The sequence below is a fragment of the Zingiber officinale genome, chromosome 4A (assembly GCF_018446385.1).
Source record: "Zingiber officinale cultivar Zhangliang chromosome 4A, Zo_v1.1, whole genome shotgun sequence".
Classification (NCBI taxonomy): Eukaryota; Viridiplantae; Streptophyta; class Magnoliopsida; order Zingiberales; family Zingiberaceae; genus Zingiber; species Zingiber officinale.
In genome coordinates this window covers 15,274,277-15,293,451 of record NC_055992.1, presented here as the reverse complement: position 1 = coordinate 15,293,451, position 19,175 = coordinate 15,274,277, and the positions used below count along the sequence as shown (strand labels likewise).

Below are 19,175 nucleotides of genomic sequence, written 5' to 3'. Positions count from 1 at the left end.
CCGTTTCCCTCTAGAACTGATTCATGATTCATAGATCCTCCATAGGTGGAATCACCTCTCACGTGCACCGTCGCCCCGGAGGCGTAGGCCACGGCCATGGCGGTCTCCATGGCTGTCAGCATGCAAATGCCATATGTCTTGCTTCATGCTGCTGGACAGTATTATCCATTCATAATGCTTGAATTCTGCTGCTTCCAGAGATCTTGTTCATTCTCGTCATCCACATCTGCCTCCTGATCTCTTCTACCTGAAACCAATCACCAGCTTCTGCACATACCGATGACAACAATGTGTGATTTGCAGCATTCTCTGGTTCCAAATCAATAAGCCTAAACGCCAACTTCTTCGCGTCCTCAAATCGACAAGCACTCCTACAAGCTGACACCAAAGAGCTCAAGATTCTCGGACTGGGCTCCATTGGCATGCTGCTTATAACTTCACAGGCATCTTCAAGCCTTCCAGACCTCCCCAAAAGATCCAACAAGCAAGCATAGTGCTCCAAACTCAACAATGTGCCATGGTCCCTTCTCGCATTCTCAAACAATCGCATTCCCTCGTCCACTAGTCCTGAGTGGTTACAAGCTGATAAAACTGCAAGTAGTGTGATTCTGTCAGGTTGGATTCCTAGATGTAACATCTCGGTAAAAAGATTCAAAGCATCGTACCCATGGCCTTGAAGCCCATAGCTCAAGATCATCGAACTATACGAAACCAAATCCTTTTCTTGCATTTCAGCGAATACGCTAACTGAACATTCAGGGCATCCACATTTGGTGTACATGTCTATGAGAGAATTCCCAACACAAATCTCAGAGAAAAGGTTACACTTCAAAGTGTAGCCATGAACAGCTCGGCCTAACAAAGTAGAAGTCAGACCAATACATGATCCAATCAGTGCCAACAATGTGACAGAATTCGCTTGAACTCCATCATGTTGCATTGACTGGAAAAGCCGCAGAGTGCCAAAATAATCTCCATGTCGATTAGATAATGCCATCATGGAACTCCATGTAACCACATCTTTTGTCTTGGCTCTCTCAAAAAGAAGTATAGCTAAATGTAGAGTTCCCTTGGATCTACCATACATGCCTATCAAAGCTCCAATTACTTGCGGCTCGGAGTCAAAGCCATGGCGGAACACATATCCATGAAGCTCCTTCCCATGATCTAAAGAACCCAATGCACCACAAGCTGGCAAAACGGAGACAATGGTGGCTCTGTTCGGCTTGATTCCATCCATCACCATGCCCCGCAACAGTTCAATTGAAATGTCATATCTACCATTCGAACTAGACCCTGAGATCATAGCCGTCCAACATACCACATTTCTTTCGGGCATTCTATCAAACACCTTCAGAGCAGAAACTAAGTCGGAACATCTCGAGTACATGTCAGTGAGAGAAGTAACCAAGAGGACAGAGATGTCAAAATCTTTGGTCACGATGCAGCGAGCATGAATGGTTTTCCCGAAGCTTAATTTACCTGCACGGCCACACGCTGATACAACAGACGCAGTAAGCTCGGGCTTAGGGGAGAACCCGGCGGAGGTCATCCGGAGGTACATGTCCATAGACTCGAGGAAGCGTTGGTTGCCGATGTAGCAACTCACCATCGCGTGCCAAGTGACGGAGTCTCTCATCGGCATCGTGTCGAACAGCTTGCAGGCGCAACAGACACGGGATTGCTTGGAGTACATGGTGATGAGGGAGTTGGTGGTGACGAGGTCGGAGGAGAGGCCGGTCTTAAGGAGGACGCAGTGAAGCTGGAGGGCGAAGTGGAGGTGGTGGGGGGCGGAGGCGGAGGCTTTTACGAGAGAAGGGAGGAAGGAGAGGGCGCCACGGAGGCCGTGAGAGTGCAGTTGGCGGTAGAATAGAAGGGCTTCGGAAGCCATTGGCTGTTTACTTAGAGGTGTGGAAAGTAAAACTAGAGGAAGTTTTCCTCCGTCGATTTTTTTTTCTTGTTTACTTTATTAAAAATTTAGAAGGATAGGGGAAGCAAAAGGAAAGACAGAAAGAATAAGAAAACAAAATTACATAAATCTCCTTCTACCCTTCGCCGTAATAAAGCTAGGTTTTATTGTTACTCTTTTTCTCTTGCGCCGATCCTCCCATCGCTCCAGCCGTTCTCTTTCTCTTTTCCGCCGCCTTTTCCCGGCGACCTCTTCTCTCGCGATTGTTGCACGTCGTCGCTCCAACCGTCCTCGACATCTTCTGCGGCAACTTAGACCGGCGTCCCTCGGTCGAGCAATAGCAGCAACCCAACCGTCGAGTTAAGTCGGGACACAGCAGCTTCAGCCATCGAGCAGTCCTCAGCTTCTTCGGGCAAATCGACAACAACAACGTGGTCCGACGTTCCGAGGTCGGCAGAGCTCCACTGTCGGGTAAGTGCTAACTTCGCGTGTATCATCAACAACATCCCTTTTTTTTTGTTCCAAGGTCTAGTGTTCCTGATTTTGAAGGTCGATATTTTTTAGAATCTGGTGTTTTATTTTGCATGTTTGGTTGATTGTGTTAGACTTTGTAAAGATAAAATTTTCTGCCTTGTTGATTCTGTTTCCTGTATAACAAATTTGCCTGTTGCGAACAAAGGACTTAACACTGATTATATCATCAGAACTATGAATCACCATGGATAATAAAATGAGTGTGACTTTGATGTCAACAAACTATTGGATGTTTACGTAGGTTCCAATTCTTACTGCAAAAGTTGTTTAGCAACTTGCTGGGAAGCACCAATAACAAACATTCCCGATTTAAACGATCCTCGTGATGTGAAAAATATTTAAAATAAAGACTCTTCAATTCAGTGATAGATTAAGAAACTTTTGACGAATAAATATATAAAAAAATAAAATAAAGACATTGGATATTTGAAATATATAAATAATTTTAGTATTTTTTTTAATATGCAAGTTGGGATTCGAACCTTCATCTCTCCTCTAACAACCCAACGACACATTCTAGTCATAAACACCTTCTCAACTTATCCTTTAATTTTAAAGTAGTAATTATTTTAAATATTAGAATATTGAATTAGCCTGACTTAAACAAGCACAACGAGCCATCTAGTCGGTATTAAATGGGCTCGAAATCGACTCGAATATTAAACGAGTTGGCTCGAGCTCGGTCAACTTTGAGCTCGAGTCGAGCTTTGACCAAGTCGCTCGTGAGCGACTTGACTCATTTGCACCTCTATTTTGGACTATAAACAATTTAATTTTCTCTTTTTTTATTCTAAGTAAACAATTTAATGAATTGATCTCACATGTTTCGTCGGAATGGTCGTGGTAACCATCGTGGACTCTATCGTTTCAGTTCTAATATCATTTCATGGAACGGTTATGGTGCATATACAAAGAAAAACCTATTTAAAAATTTAACTTAATTAAATTTTTTAGTTTATAATTTGTGTAGACTATTTGTAGTTTGAGAATTATGAAAATAACAAGCTATTAAATATTTAATGATGTACTAATAAGTCTAAAATACTAAATAACATAAAGAATAAATAATAAATCTTTTATATATATAGAGAGAGGGGATCATAATAATTAAAACTAATTGTAATTTAATTTAATTTAATTTAGTTTATTTAGAATAATAACAATTAATAGTTAATAAGAAAATAAATTTATATGATTATAATAAATTTTTTAGATTTTAAAAAAATAAAATGAATTTTTATTATATTTTAGTGTGATATATGAGGCTTTGATATTTTAATGTGAATTTAAACATAGTACCCTTTGTTTATTATTTAAAATCTAAATTCTAAGTTTATTAAACCATGGCACTGTCCCACACACCTAAACCCTAAAGAGCCACCGACGCCGCCTTCTCGCGCTCACGCTGTCGGATCAGGCCACGCCGGGAGCGTCTCCGACGTCGTTGTCCAATTCCTCCGGAGGTAATCATCACCGTTCCCTGATCCGTTCCGTTCCAACCGTTTTTGCTGTTATTACGTCCAAGAACGCCGCCCCACAGCAACTGACGTTATGCACCGAAAAATTGGAACGACATGAGGTGCTCCCGTGCCAGAACGTTCGTTCCAGCCTTTCGACTGCCGTTCCGACGAACTCACCTTCCTCAATTAAAGTAAATAAGCACAGAAAGGATTCCTTTCTTTTTTCTTAGGGATTCTTTTCTTTCTTGATTCCTTTCCCTTTTCAATCAACACCTCCAAGTAAACAAAGCAATAGTGATTGTGTTTGTTTTGGTATAATTAGTGAGAATGATTTCTGAAATGTGGATAAAGTCATTAGATGGCACCATAACCATGATTCAATGGTTTCATTTTTTGAAACTTGAAATTTGTGTAACCAATGCTGGATAGCGGATAATAGGTTTCCATCAAATATTCTCATAAATTTGTAGAATTTATGCTTAATGAAGAGCATATATTAGATATTGTCATTCAGTTGAGACACGTTGAAGACTTTGTTCTTTGAATTAATATTAGCCAAACCTCTTACTTAGAGAACGTCCATAACAATGCAAGGACACTTTGTTAATTTGCATTACATTCAGACATTGATATAATGGATTGATTCTGATTGACAAAAAAAATCTTTGATAATTAATTAAAGTTGTTTAGCTAGTCTACCTATTCCATGTTGACATTTACTTTTAGATTACCAAAATATAACTTTAAATTAAAGGAAGATTATGAAAAACTAGGGTAGTCCCATTAAAGAATTGGAGCCATCGTGGAAACTATTGTAAATTAAATTATGTAAGTAATTATTTCAAAACATAATGGATAATCATACGAGAGACCTTCAGCCGCCCTGTGCTCTGAATGAGTCAGGTGATGTATCAACTAAGTTAACAAGGAAATGAATGTAACTAGAGTGTTATGGATCTTAGGCTCTATACTTTTTGGTAGTAAATAATTATTGATATTTCGTCTCTATTTCAAAACTTGCTTAAAAATTGATTTTAGACGTCCACTTGTTTATCTCCTAAATTTTGTTTTGGGATGCAGATCGCTGCTCCACGTTACTCCTGGACGCAACACTGTGGTTTTCATACTGCAACCTCCCCATCAACTTACTCTGGTCACTGCACGAGCATTTACGCTGAGGTTTCACCAACAATTGAAGAGCTCATAGATAGAATAAAAATGTGGAATCTTTCCCGAATAACATTCAACAATCTGAAGCAATCTAGGAGACTTTCCTATGCAATTCCCTCAACCGTTTTCTCTCTGCAGAATGGCTCTTCCTTTATGGTCTGTGAGAGTTTTTTTGACAGTTTTTTTTTTGAGTTTTAGTTTCAAGTTTTTCATTAAGGTTTGAATAATTTATGGATTCATTCTTTGGCACAGCGAAGGTTTTGCTCCCTTGACTCTCACGAGAGTGGAGGTTTAATTCCACCTGAGCTGTTAAGAAACAAGACTGTTCTTAGGCCAGATTCTGATATAGGTATTTTTCTCTTTTTGGTTTTTTTTTGGTGGTCAGCAGGGGGGTATTGTAACTCAATCTAATGGTTGCCTTGTGAATTATATCTTATGTCATTTGTCATTGTCTTACATTATATTCAATTGCATGATCTAGTTGCTAAGCATAAGATGATTATGTAGATCATACTGTTGGAATGATTTGGATACTTGTGAGTTTTTCCTAATGTTATTTTTGTTAACTTTCATTCTACAACTTCAATATGGAGGTAAGTCATGCCTTATGATGTATATGAAATATGATATGGTTCATGATCTCAAAATTTAGTTTGGGCTGCATGAACCCTCTTTTTTCTTACCTCTAAATTTGCAGGTATAGGTTTGGGTTTCTAGGGAGTTCAAATTTGATTGGGTAGAGTTGCTCAGAAACTCTTGGTGTCCTTTCATCATGTTTGTAGTGTGGTTTTATCCTCTTGGTGTTTTATTAATGTTCATGATGTGATTCTTTACTGTTGTAGTTGCTTCAGAGTAATGTTGAATTTATTTCATGCTATTGGTGCAATCTGTTGTTTATGTGTTGTTGATTTAACATTGTTGATGTTCCTCTATAATATTTCCAACTCGGTTTTAGCCTATTGGTGTTATGTTAATGATTTTCTAGTCTGGTTTATTGTTGATGTTCATATATAGTGTTTTCTTGTGTGGTTTTATATTGTTGGTGTCATCTTATTGACTATGTATACCAATCGAACTGTTCTCATGATATATATTACACAGAGCAAGCAAATTGCTAGTAAAGAATTTTGGTAATTGTATTATGGAATGCCATTTTTAACCAGAGTTATGTTAGCCCTTATAGTCAGTGTAAGAGAAAATCTCAAAAACCATTTTTAACCATAAATATCACTTGTAGTATAATGCTTCATTATGAACAATATAGTTCTGAATAAAGTTGATGGCAGGATACAATTCGTATAGCCAACTTCAAGTAATCTTAGACTTATGGCTTGCTGCTGTATAACACCATAAAAACAAGGTCTTTACTATTTGTTATATCATCTTCATCTGCATTTTCTTCTCACGTGCGTTATTTATATATTTATTTTCAATTACATTACTGTCTAAGTTTTTGTTAGTTAAAAGAATAGGTTATTGTGGAATTCCCAGTTTGTTTTTCTAATGTAACCACAATTTCTTGTATGACAGTGGCAACGATTGCTTTAGAGAAAAGTCATTCTAGTTTGGATATCTTATTCAGAGACAGAAAGTATTCTTCCAATTAGCAATTATTTCTGTCAACTACGTTATGAAATCATTTACACAATATCTTACATTTTCTTGTGAATCCTCATTTGTGTCTATGCCATATTTTAGGATTAAATTGCATTGTGTTCTCATCTGAATATGCTTCAGTCATTTAAAGAGGCTTTCTATATATTTTTTTTTTCTTTTTTGTACTTTAAATATGATTTCAATTTGCAGGGAAATATGCTGATCTAGTAACAAGAGTGACAAACTTCCATTGCGAGGACAAAGGTTTGATGGTCTTGGCTGGTGATGTTTTTGATGTCCCTATTAGGAAGGATATTGTCCAACGTGTTGTGAGATGGCAGCTTGCTAAGAGGCAGCAGGTATCATATGATTCTCAAGCTTGGAAATTTGTTGCATGTTTTATTTTATGTATCTTCAACTTTCGAGGATGTTCTTTGTGAACTTAGTATTCCTTCTCCAGTGATATGATTTCCATAGGGTACACTTGTTTTCTGTTTATTATTGAAATTGATTATGTGAAGTAGGGAGAAGACACAATTATTGATTTATAATATATGCTGCATATGCTTACTATATTTCACAACTGTAAATGTGTTTCATGTTGTATAATTGTTTGTTCACCTGAAGCCCACAAACTTTCTCATTTCTTGACTATCATAACCAGAGACGTCGCAATCAAATTGGTTTTTAGTTATGTTACATTATCTAGAGCTAGTCTGCCATTTCTTTTGCCCATCATTGCTCATCATGTGCTTCACAGGGTACACATTCAACAAAAACTATTAGTGAAGTAAGTGGGACTGGTAGAAAAGCATACCCGCAAAAAGGAACTGGAAGGGCAAGACATGGTTCTTTGCGTGCCCCTCAGGTGTATATCGTATTTCTTTAAAATGCTTCTGTGCAGTACTTTTCTTCATTCTAAGAACGTTTTATCTAACTACATGTACTTTTTAACAGTTTAGGCATGGTGCCACCATGCATGGACCTAAACCACGAAGTCATGCTTTCAAGCTGCAAAAGAAGGTTCGGCGATTGGGATTAAAAATTGCTCTATCTGCTCGAACAGCTGAAAGCAAGGTTAGTCTGTCCTTTTTCACCTCCTTTATTACCTTTTGCATGAACTTGTGAAGGTCATCTGTCAAGTGCATTATTTGTTCTAAAATAAATTTAATGTCTACATACGTTCTTATGAATCAATTAATTGTCACGGAACATGTTTGGTGATTTCAACAGCTTATTGTTTTTGAGGATCTGGAAGTCCCAAGCCACAAGACGAAGAACATTGTGAACTATCTTGCCCAACTGGAAAACACAAGGAAAGTTTTATTGGTTGATGGTGGCCCCATAGATGACAAACTTAAGTTGGCAACGAGAAATCTGCAATATGTCAATGTATTACCTTCCATTGTAAGTAGCAACCAACCATATTTTTTTTGACCTTCGTCTAGTGTATTGTGAATGAAGGGGCTGATACACAAGCTGTGTCGGGATTTGCTCTCCTTTCTGGTTCAGGTGTTTAAATTATGCAAATGTTCCATGATCATGCAGGGCTTGAATGTCTACAGTATCTTATTGCATGACACACTCGTGATGACTCGAGATGCCGTAAGTCGCATTGTTGAGCGGATGCACACTCCCATTAATCGCTGATGCAGTTGTATCTGAAATGAACATTCATCTGCTCAAGATCGATTCACATCAAATGTTTATTTGATGCTCTGACTAATCAGTTGTCAAATCAAACAAAGATTCATGTTGGATAACTTTTTTGTTTTCTCCATTAGGAGTAGCTAATAAAGGCAGAGACTATTTTAGTTGTATGTTTTGTATTAAAAGATTGGACCACCTGATTGTCTCCTGTTTAAAGTCTATCATGCACAAAAGATTACACTCGGGCCATGTTCTTCGTTTAGTGTGTTCTACGTCGAACTACACATAGCTGCATCTTTGTCATTTGTTGTGTTCTCTGTTTTCTAATCTGGGTTGACGGTGTCGATGAAGATGGCAGCGGATAGATATCCATATTTTGTTATATGTTTTACTCATTTTGTTTTATATTTTACTCATTTTGTTAAACACTAAATTTATTTATTTATTATTATTATTAATTTTTAGTTAGCATGAGATATTTAGTCCCAGAGCCGGCCCTGGCCCAGGGCTATCAGGGCCCTTGCCCAGGGCCCAAATTACTCAGGGGCCTATTTTTAATATATATATATATATATATTAAAAAAAATTACTTTTTCTTGTTCTCTCGTTGAAACCTTCGCCGAAGTCCTTCTCTATCCCTCTCGCGACTCTTCGCCGAAGCCCTCCCCTCTAGAGCCCCAGCTCTCTCGCCCTCGGGATTCTCGTAGCCGAAGCCCTCCCTCGCCGTGCCTCCCTCCTCGCCGCGACAACTACAAGCCCTCTCTCAAAGGAGCCCTACATCGGTGAGACGAGGCTCTCTCTTCCGTTGTTAATTTTCCTTGCTGTGCCTAACCTTCGCTCGCCGCGACGAAACTCCCTTGTCGTTGTTAGTAACACTCATGCTTTCTATTTTCTTGTTAGTCATGTTTTGTTTCTGCACAACAACACAAATTGTTAGTTTCTGGTCCATTTGTTTTTAGGTCTTGATTGGCTCTTTTATTTCGATTGATCACTTTGAGCGATTGATTTTTGCCATATTAATCCAGTTATTGCATCAATTTTTACTTTTATTTTTCTTTTTGTTGCTCTAGATTAGGGATTTGGTTGCAGGGTTCGAGTAAATAATATGACAAAGGAATGCCTTTCCAATTGCTTATTTTTATCTAAGATCTGACATTTGAATATTTTCAAAATTTAAAAATTTTCATTCCAGTAGTTTGTTTGAGGCCTTTACTGGCGTGCTATGAAATTCGGATCCTGTGATTCCTAGTGTTATTGCTACTTAGTTAATGTCTGTAACTTGAGGGAAATTGGTAATTTCACTCTAGGTTCAGTATTTTTTAGAACCATATTGTTCAAAAGAGTGTGCAGTAGTTCATTTAGATGAATATATAAAAAGAGAGAAAGAGATTGGATGTGGAACGTAATTCAAAAGCTGTTGTCTATAGATTCATCTCATAATTTTCAACCAACTCTAACTACTCTCACCTGTAAGCTACTAAATATTTGATAAAGGTCACAATGTGGAGTTGTCACGTATGTATCATGCAAGTCTCATGACCTTGTTTGCATTTGATCTTTATTGTTTCAGGTGTGAATTGGCCGATTTTGCTAATTTTCATAATAGAACTCCATGTCAACAGAATACTGTCCTGCTCACTTCTGACAGGGAATTAATTTGCTAGGGTAACAATTTTATTTACCTAGTACGGGTTGTTGCCTCATCTAAACATCATTAATTTTAGATCAATACTACAATTCTTTACTCTTATGTTCAATAGACCTTTGTGATGTTGTTAATATCATTTTGTGTGGTGGTTTTGTTAATTCTGAAACCAAATATTATGCATGATCATGTTAGATCACAAGTCTTTAATCTATATAAGCAGAAGATTTATGATTAGTTTACTCACTTATTTCAACACCATATTGAAATCGTATAACTCAAATTTGATTTTATGATAAATGAGTGTCATTTGGTGGCACTTATCCTTTTATAGGATATCATATGTGGCAAGTATATACATTAATTAGGCTGGAATAATAAAATGTTTTTGAGTTAAAAGAAAGTTTTAAGTAGCTTTCATTCTTTTCGTGTTTCGTTTACATCACTTTCTTATTTGTTTACATTTGAATCCATGAGTTGTTTCAATTGATTAGTTGAACTTCGAACTTGAAACCAACATTATGAAGGAATTGGTGACACACTCTTTCATACCATTTTTTTCCTTCTGTAACTATAGAACAAAGGGTAAATGATTTAGAGATTCATTAAAATTGATTATAAATTTTTCTTCACTGTCAGTGTTATTTTACTAAGAATTGTGATCGTTCTTTGTAAATACCTTTTGCATTCAGAATAAAATTGATTACAAATAGAATTATCATTCTTAGATAATTTAATAATGTAGGAATGGGAAAAAAATTATATCAATAATTTTAGAGCTGATGCTTCATTCTTAATTTCTATGTTAGAGTAGTAGAAATTTATACGTAAATAAGAAAGGAGCAACCATCTTATAATAAAAAATCATCTTCCAACTAAAAAGTTTCTTTATCCCATTTCAGAAAATAAAATTTTATAGATTAAAATAATTATTATTTAGGTTGATGAAGGATAAAATTGGGGCATTATTAATAGTTTCGCCCAGGGCCTTTAAATAACAAGGACCGGCTCTGTTTAGTCCTTTGGCGGACTAATCTTGAGGATGCTTGATTTGGTTTTACCAAAATTTCTCATTGTCCCTCAACGTGGGACACTACACGAGCCTCCTACAACTGCATAATCTGGGGCATTAAACACTAATTTTAAATTGTTTGAATAGATGTAACAAAAAATGGTAGTACCGGTAAGCATCAATAATTTTAATTAAATTAAATTCTGTTTAGTAGATTTTTAAAAATAGATCAGGATTGATTCTTAGCGAAATCGATAGAAATATTCCTCCTATAAGGTGGCATGTTCAATTTACTATCAGTAATGATATAGTCAGGATATTTTAAGTGTCGTAGGCTAAATTATGAATTGTTGACGGTAGAAAAAGTGCGACAGTTGACGTTATTGAATGCCGTGCTTCTCAACCGACGAAAAAGGAATAGGGAGGATAATTTAGAGCATCCATATTAATTACCCTAAATTTAAATTTTATCTTAAATTTTACATTTTATATTAAAAAAACATCCGCATCAGCTACCCTACTCATTCCTTAAATATACATTTTATGAATAGTAATTCTTTAAATTTAGGGAATAGATTCCATTCCTTAAACATTAAAATACTATTTCTCTCTCCTCCCTTTAATAATAAAAAATTTCTCTCTCCTTCATCTCTCCTCCATCTAATAATAAAGAATATGGAGGAAAGAGAAAAAATAATAAAAAAATAAATATATGGTAAATTATAGAGAAGCTGATGTATTATGTAGTAAAAAATGGATATCTAAATTTAATAAAGTAGTTTTTTTACTTTAAATTTTAGATTTTGTATGAGGATACTGATGTAGATGCTCTTAGTCCAACATTGGACTATGATTTAAACCATCTTCAACCCATAATATCAAATTTAGTGTAATTTTCACATTAAAATGATGTAATTTCAATACCAAATATTATTTCAACTTCAACCCATCCACATCATATAACACCAAAAACGAATATTATTTAGAATATTCTATTATTCTTATTAATTTGTTTATATGATGTGGAGTAATCTTCCTGAATATTAGTATTATAATGTTATTAAAGTAATTTTAGGTCTATATTGTTGGGACCGATTATGTAGCTAGATGGGGGTGAATAGCTTGGCGCGATACTCGTGCTCTTCGTTACTTTGTTTCTTCAATGATATGCAACGGAAATACAAAGAAACAACACACACAATGCTAACTCAAGGATTTACTTGGTATCCACCTCACAAGAGGTGACTAGTCCAAGGATCCACACACTCACGCACCCTCCACTAGTAAAAACACTCCTTTATGGTAACTACCAAAGGCGGAGAAGCCCTACAATACTCTCAATACAACAAGAAAGCAAGGGAAGACAAATACAATAAATCTCTTACAAGATATGCAAAGAAAACCCTAACCCTAGCTTCTTCCTCTTGTTGTAGTCACGTCTCTTGACTTGGATGTCTCTCCAAGATCTTTCAAGAACTGGCGGTGAGAGTGGAAAACGCTGTGGAGAAGCTGCTGTGAAGATCGGGAGTGAACAGTGTGAGCTCTACCGAGAGAACAGCTCGCCAGTGGCTTTAATCGACGCCAACGGTCGGATCCCAATCGATTGGATTGCTCCCAATCGATTGGGGAGGCTTTGGATCGATCGGTTGATGGATCCAAAGCGCCTCTATGCTCTCGGGAAATGCCTGGATTGATCGGCTGATCGATCCAGGGCTTATCGTGCAGAATCGCGACTCCCAATCGATCCACTGATCGATTGGGGGCTCTGGATCGATCGATCGATCGATCCAAAGCTGTTCTGTGCGATCGCACACTTCTCCCAATCGATCCACTAATCGATTAGGAGGAGGCTTGTCGCGAAGACTCGCCCAATCGATCAACCGATCGATTGGGCATGAGCCAATCGATCGGCTGATTGATTGGGCATGAGCCAATCGATTGGCTGATCGATCCAGCTCATGATTTCTCCCAAAATCAAGTCTAAAGCCTCATAAACCAACATCCGGTCAACCATGACCTATTGGTCTATCATGCCTAGCATCCGGTCACCCTTAACCTGCTAGAACTCGCTCACCAAGTGTCCGGTCAACCTTGACTCACTTGGACTTATCTTCACCAGGTGTCCGATCAACCTTGATCCACCTGGATTTCCCGTGCCAAGTATTCGGTCAATCCCTTTGACATACTTGGACTTCCCAACACAAGATATCCGATCATCCTTGATCCATCTGGATTTTCCTTGCCTGGCTTCACTCACCAGGACTTCCCTTCTGCCTAGCTTCTCTCACTAGGACTTTCACCTGGCTTCACTCACCAGGATTTCTCTTCTGCCTAGCTTCACTCACTAAGACTTTCACCTGGCTTCACTCACCAGGATTTTTCTTCTGCCTAGCTTCTCTCACTAGGACTTTCACCTGGCTTCACTCACCAGGATTTCTCTTCTGCCTAGCTTCACTCACTAAGACTTTCACCTGGCTTCACTCACCAGGATTTTTCTTCTGCCTAGCTTCACTCACTAGGACTTCCCTTCTGCCTAGCTTCACTCACTAGGACTTTCACCTGACTTCACTCACCAGGATTTCCATTCTGCCTGGCTTCACTCACCAGGACTTTCACCTAGTTTCACTCACTAGGATTTTCTAGTCAAGTATCCAGTCAACCTTGACCTACTTGACCCTCCTTCATAATCTCCCCACATGAACAATTGTACCTGCAATCTTCATGTGTTATCTATATGTATTGTCAAACATCAAAATCCAAACATCAAGACTCGAGCTTGACTCAATTCAAGCTCAGTCAACTTGGTCAACCTTGACCTGGGGAATATTGCACCAACAATCTTCCCCTTTTTGATGTTTGACAATACCACATTTAAGTTAGGCTAATCTCATAGCCTCAACTCCCTTCATGCCACTAGGCAATGAAGACATAAGTTAAACCCTACATTCTCCCCCTAAGAGGGCAAACTCCCTCTTAGATAATGAAGGTCTAACTTAACCCCTTTCATTCTCCCCTTATTGGCACACATCAAATCCCTATATGCCTCATCTTTGGGCACATAACAAAGCAAACTCTCCTCCTGAAGAGTTACCCTTCGTTATTCACAACTTCACTCGTTATTCACAACATAATAACGAAGCTCCCATACCCTTCATTATTCTTAACGCCCATTCTTGAGCATATACCACTTGGTATATTCACTTGTTGCATACAACTTCACTCGTTGTCTGCACACACGATTCAAATGAAGGTCTCATACCATTCATTATCATCAAATGCTCATTCATGAGCATGCACCACTTGGAACAATGAAGATATCCACTCTCCATTGTAGTCAAATGCCCAACCTTGAGCATTTTCATGAAAGAAGGTTAATCATCTTCCAAGGTGTATGAAAATTAAATTTTCATGTCCTTAAACAATAACTCCCCCTAAAGACATGATCGTGACTTCTGTCATTGCACCAACAATGACTTGGAATCCCTAAAACTTTAAGAAACCCAAATTTAGAAGTTTTGAGGTCCATAAATTCAATAATGAAACCAAACCTCAACCTAAACCTCTACTTAGTCTTCCTTAACCAATCCATCCTTGTTTTCATCATGAAAATATCCCCTAAATATATACACATGTGTTTTGAGGGGTTAGGAGTGGTTACCTAGACTAAAGGGGGTTCAAAATGCTGAAATCAGACTTTCCCAGCCAAAATCAGCATCCCCAATCGATTGAACATGCTTGAATCGATCCACTGATCGATTCAGGAGGGTTGGATCGATCGGTGGATCGATCCAGGAAGTTTCTGTTCGCGAGAAGCTTACTCTCAATCGACCGCCTGATCGATTGAGACCCTTCAATCGATCGGGTGATCGATTGAAGCTCTGAAAAAGCTGAAATTCCATTTCAGTCAATTTCAGAAACCCCTAGAAAAATCTATAAAATTCCAAAAATCATAAAAATTACTGTAGACATTATTTAGGGTATATAGTATCATGGAAAAATAGTTTTCTAAGAAAATACTTCATATTTTCAAATATTGACACAAACTAGAAAATTTGTAAAAACTTTAGTGTTTTCTTCTAGTTTGTGCTCAACTATTCAATGATGATTACTATCAAAAGATAGCCTTCACCAAGGTTTTCTAAAATATTTTTGAAATCATTTTCAAAACCAATATCCAACCATGTTCCTTGGGCTCAATGCGCATGACTTGTACATTAGTTTTCCCAATGATTGGAAAACACATAACTATGTGTTTGATGAATTTAAAACTCATAAGAATGCACTAAATCAACATCTTGAGTTTTTGTTCATCATCCTAACATCTCACTTGTATCTAATGTACACTAAAACACATACAAGTCACCTTATAGTTCTTAGTGAGATGTAAACTTTTGATTTTGCCCTAATCTAGGGATCATGCATATCTACCTAGGCATTTTGAGGTTATGAACATCCACCAAGGATGTTACTATGTCATTAGTCCTTAATTGCAAGGAATTAAAATAATTCATGATAATGTTATGACATACATCAAAAAGAAATAATTTTCAAAAGAAAATATCCTATAACTACATGATGTATGTATGACATGACATGGTATTTTTATATTTTTCATAATAAAATGTGAATGCAAAAATAAATATGATGTCATGGCATATCATGGGCAAACAAAGCATTGCAAATTCACATAAATAAAATACCTAGGTTGTCTACCTAAGTATCCTTAAATCTTAGCTAAAATAAGATTTAAACCTAGATTGCCCCTATTTCATCAAGAAAATGCCAAAACCTAACTTGACATTTCTTTAATCTCTTGATTTGTTGTGCCAATTAAAATTAACTATATTCCTCAAATTTTGGCACAATCTACTCTTCCAAGAATTACCATTTGAGTTAAGGCATAGATTGCCTTTAATCCCTTAAGAACATACCAAAATCCCACCTTGGTAGTTCTTATGATTTTCCCAATTTGCGTCAATTAAAATATCATCCAATTTATCAAATTTTACACATTTTACTCTTATAAGAGTAAGCCATTAATTCTTCTTCACTTTCAAAGGTTAATAATAACCTTGAAAATGCTCCTTGAGTGTCAACTTCACCAAAGTTGGGTTAACTACCCTTCCAAGTTGAGTTGACACTCTCTAACCCATTTATGGGATAGAGAAAATGCTCCTAGGAACCCAAAACCTATTGGTGCTCCTTGGATGCCTTAGACCTAGACTCGGTTTCATAGCTATATGGAACCATATGGTAAGAAATTACATCCTTCTTAGCCTTTGGTTTGTATCCCAAACCTCTATGGCTCTTGGATGACCCTTGTTGTACTCCTAGACCTAGGTTATGCCCATTTTTCCCTTTTAGGATATTTTCCATCCTTTTTAGGGTCTTTTCTAACTTATCAAGTCTTGACCTCAAGACTTGATTTTCTATCCTTAAGTCCTTAGCTTTAGGTTTTTCAATGAATTTATGAGCATTTTTATTTCTAGACCTATAATTAAAATTCATAGTTTCCTTGTCTAGATTTTTATCTATCTTTCTAAACCTAGGTGTGGTAGTTTTAGCATGGAGAGTCATATGTTTTTCTTTAATACTATTATGCTCCCTATTTTTATGGTAAATAGCATTAAAATGATAAAAACTTGAATTAGCATGCTTTTTACCATTATTTAAAGGGTAGGCTCAATAAATGATACATTTTGTTTTACCTTGGAGACTCCCCCTTGACTCATGCTTCCTCCATGAGCCTTGACCTTCTTCTTCCCATTAGGACATTGAATCTGGTAATGTCCTTTTTGATTGCAAGAAAAGCACACAATGTGCTCCTTGCTCTTCTTTGTTCCGGGAGCGGTCTCCTTGGACTTCACCTTGCTTTTTAGTGCCACCTGACCCTTCTTCTTGGCAAATTTGGGGCATTTGCTCTTGTAATGCCCATATTCCCTACACTCAAAACATATAATATGATTTTTATCTTTAATTGAAATGTTTTTACCTCCATGTGTAGAGATGACATCTTCTCCTTTTGATCCGGAGATAGAGGCTTCCTCTTGATCCGATATCACCAAGAGTTGCTCCCCCTTAATCCTAGAGGTGGAGGCTCTTGGCAGATTGTTGGTGTAATATTCTCCAGGTCAAGGTTGACCTAGTTTGACTGAGCTTGAATTGGGTCAAGCTCATGTCTTAATGTTTATGTTTTGATGGTTTGACAATACATGTTGACAATACATGTTTGACAATACATGTAGATAACACATGGAGATTGCAGGTGCAATTGTTCATGTGAGGAGATTGTGATGGAGAGTCAAGTAGGTCAAGGTTGACCGGATACTTGACTAGAAAATCCTGGTGAGTGAAGCCAGGTGAAAGTCCTAACTTGGAGATTAGGCAAAGGAAGACCTGGTGAGTAAAGCCAGGTAAAAGGAAAATCCTAGTGAGTGAAGCTAGGTGAAAGACCTGGTGAGTGAAGCCAGGCAGAAGAGAAGTCCTAGTGAGTGAAGCTAGCAGAAGAGAAATCCTGGTGAGTGAAGCCAGGTGAAAGTCCTAGTGAGTGAAGCTAGACAAAAGTGAAAGTACTAGTGAGTGAAGCTAGGCAGAAGGGAAATCCTGGTGAGCGAAGCCAGGTGAAAGTCCTAGTGAGTGAAGTTAGGCATAAGTGAAAGTCCTAGTGAGTGAAGCTAGGCAGAAGAGAAATCCTGGTGAGTGAAGCCAGGTGAAAGACATGGTGAGTGAAGCCAGGCAGAAGAGAAATCCTGGTGAATGAAGCCAGGTGAAAGACCTGATGAGTGAAGCCAGGCAGACGGGAAGTCCTGGTGAGTGAAGCCAGACAAGGAAAATCCAAATGGATCAAGGATGATAGGACATCTGGTGTTGGGAAGTCCAAGTAGGTCAAAGGAATTGCCCGGATACTTGGCACAAGAAAAATCCAGATGGATCAAGGATGATCGGACATCTGGTGTTGGGAAGTCCAAATAGGTCAAAGGGATTGACCGAATACTTGGCACGAGGAAATCCAGATGGGTCAAGGTTGACCAGACATCTGGTGGAAGTTCAAGTGGGTCAAAGGGATGGACCGAATGTTGGTTTAGGGGGTTTTGGACTTGATTTTGGGCAAAATCAAGGAGCTGGATCGATCGGCCGATCGATTGGCTCATGCCCAATCGATCGGTCGATCGATTGGGAGAGTCCCCGCGACAAGCCTTCTCCCAATCGATCAGTAGATCGATTGGGGAGAAGCATCGCGCAAACAGAAGGCCTCCCAATCGATCGACCGATCGATTGGAAGCCTCCAATCGATCAACCGATCGATTGGGAGTCGCGATTCTGCGCGATAAGCCCTGGATTGATCAGACGATCGATCTAGGCATTTCCCGAGAGCACAGAGGTGCTCTAGATCGATTAGTGGATCGATCCAAAGCCTCCCTGATCGATTGGGAGCGTTTCAATCGATCGGGATCCAACTGTTGGCGTCGTATTTAGCTGCAGGCGTTCGATTCCTTCGGCAAAACTTCATGCATACAGCTCCGATCTTCACAGGCGACTCCACAGCTTCTCTACAGAGCTCTCCACGCCAGATCTTGAAGATTCTTGGAAGTTTTGTCCAAGTCAAGAGGCGAAGAAGAGAAGTTAGGGTTAGGGCTTTTATTGCACTTCTTGTAAGCTTTTGCTTGTTCTCTATTGTCCTTTTCTTTCTTCTTGTATTGAGAGTCTTGTAGGGCTTCTCCGCCTTCGGTAGTTACCGTAAAGGAGTGTTTTATTAGTGGAGGGTGCATGCGTGTGTGGATCCTTGGATTAGTCACCTCTTGTGAGGTGGATACCAAGTAAATCCTTAAGTGTTAGCGTTGTATGTTTTTGTTTCTTGTATTTCTGCTGCACACCATCAAAGAAACAAGCAACGAAGGACACGAAGCGCGCGGCGAGCTATTCACCCCCCCTCTAGCTACATTTCGGTCTCAACAAGTGGTATCAGTGCGAGGCCGCTCTTCACCGGAATCATTGCCGAAAGGGACAAAGCTAGAGGGTGAAGAAGTTGGAGCAATTCTACAAGTCGAAGACTTCATCACAAGAAGCTCAACTTCAAATGGAATTCCAAGATGGACTCGGATTCGACACGAGGGAGCCTCCACCATTCACCATGATAAGCTTTGATCTTTGGAGATCAAGGATCGAGAATTTCTTGATGGTGGAGATAGAGCAATAGTT

At 38.3% G+C, this 19,175-nt stretch overlaps 2 protein-coding genes across 2 annotated transcripts; one reads left to right on the top strand and one right to left on the bottom strand.

The window, feature by feature from the left end:
* Positions 1-430: 430 nt before the first annotated feature.
* On the bottom strand, positions 431-1,948 carry LOC121969612 (pentatricopeptide repeat-containing protein At4g31070, mitochondrial-like). The gene is made up of 2 exons (XM_042519804.1): positions 666-1,948; positions 431-591 (listed from the first exon to the last, which is right to left on the bottom strand). The coding sequence occupies exons 1-2, from the start codon at positions 1,889-1,891 to the stop codon at positions 576-578; spliced, it is 1,242 nt and encodes a 413-aa protein (XP_042375738.1). The 5' UTR covers positions 1,892-1,948; the 3' UTR covers positions 431-575.
* A 118-nt stretch (positions 1,949-2,066) lies between these two features.
* On the top strand, positions 2,067-8,561 carry LOC121969613 (50S ribosomal protein L4-like). The gene is made up of 8 exons (XM_042519805.1): positions 2,067-2,380; positions 4,984-5,229; positions 5,326-5,422; positions 6,880-7,028; positions 7,430-7,537; positions 7,627-7,746; positions 7,903-8,076; positions 8,218-8,561. Exons 2-8 carry the CDS (start codon positions 5,122-5,124, stop codon positions 8,317-8,319), a joined length of 858 nt encoding a protein of 285 aa, XP_042375739.1. The 5' UTR covers positions 2,067-2,380; positions 4,984-5,121; the 3' UTR covers positions 8,320-8,561.
* The last annotated feature ends 10,614 nt before the right edge of the window (positions 8,562-19,175 follow it).

What these genes read in the sequence shown, in the direction of transcription:
- LOC121969613 (XM_042519805.1), top strand. Translation starts at nt 5,122, where the DNA reads ATGTGGAATCTTTCCCGAATAACATTCAACAATCTGAAGCAATCTAGG. An exon ending in AGAATGGCTCTTCCTTTATG is followed by an intron (nt 5,230 to 5,325) that starts GTCTGTGAGAGT and finishes TCTTTGGCACAG; the next exon opens with CGAAGGTTTTGCTCCCTTGA. An exon ending in CTCGAACAGCTGAAAGCAAG is followed by an intron (nt 7,747 to 7,902) that starts GTTAGTCTGTCC and finishes TGATTTCAACAG; the next exon opens with CTTATTGTTTTTGAGGATCT.
- LOC121969612 (XM_042519804.1), bottom strand. Translation starts at nt 1,891, where the DNA reads ATGGCTTCCGAAGCCCTTCTATTCTACCGCCAACTGCACTCTCACGGC.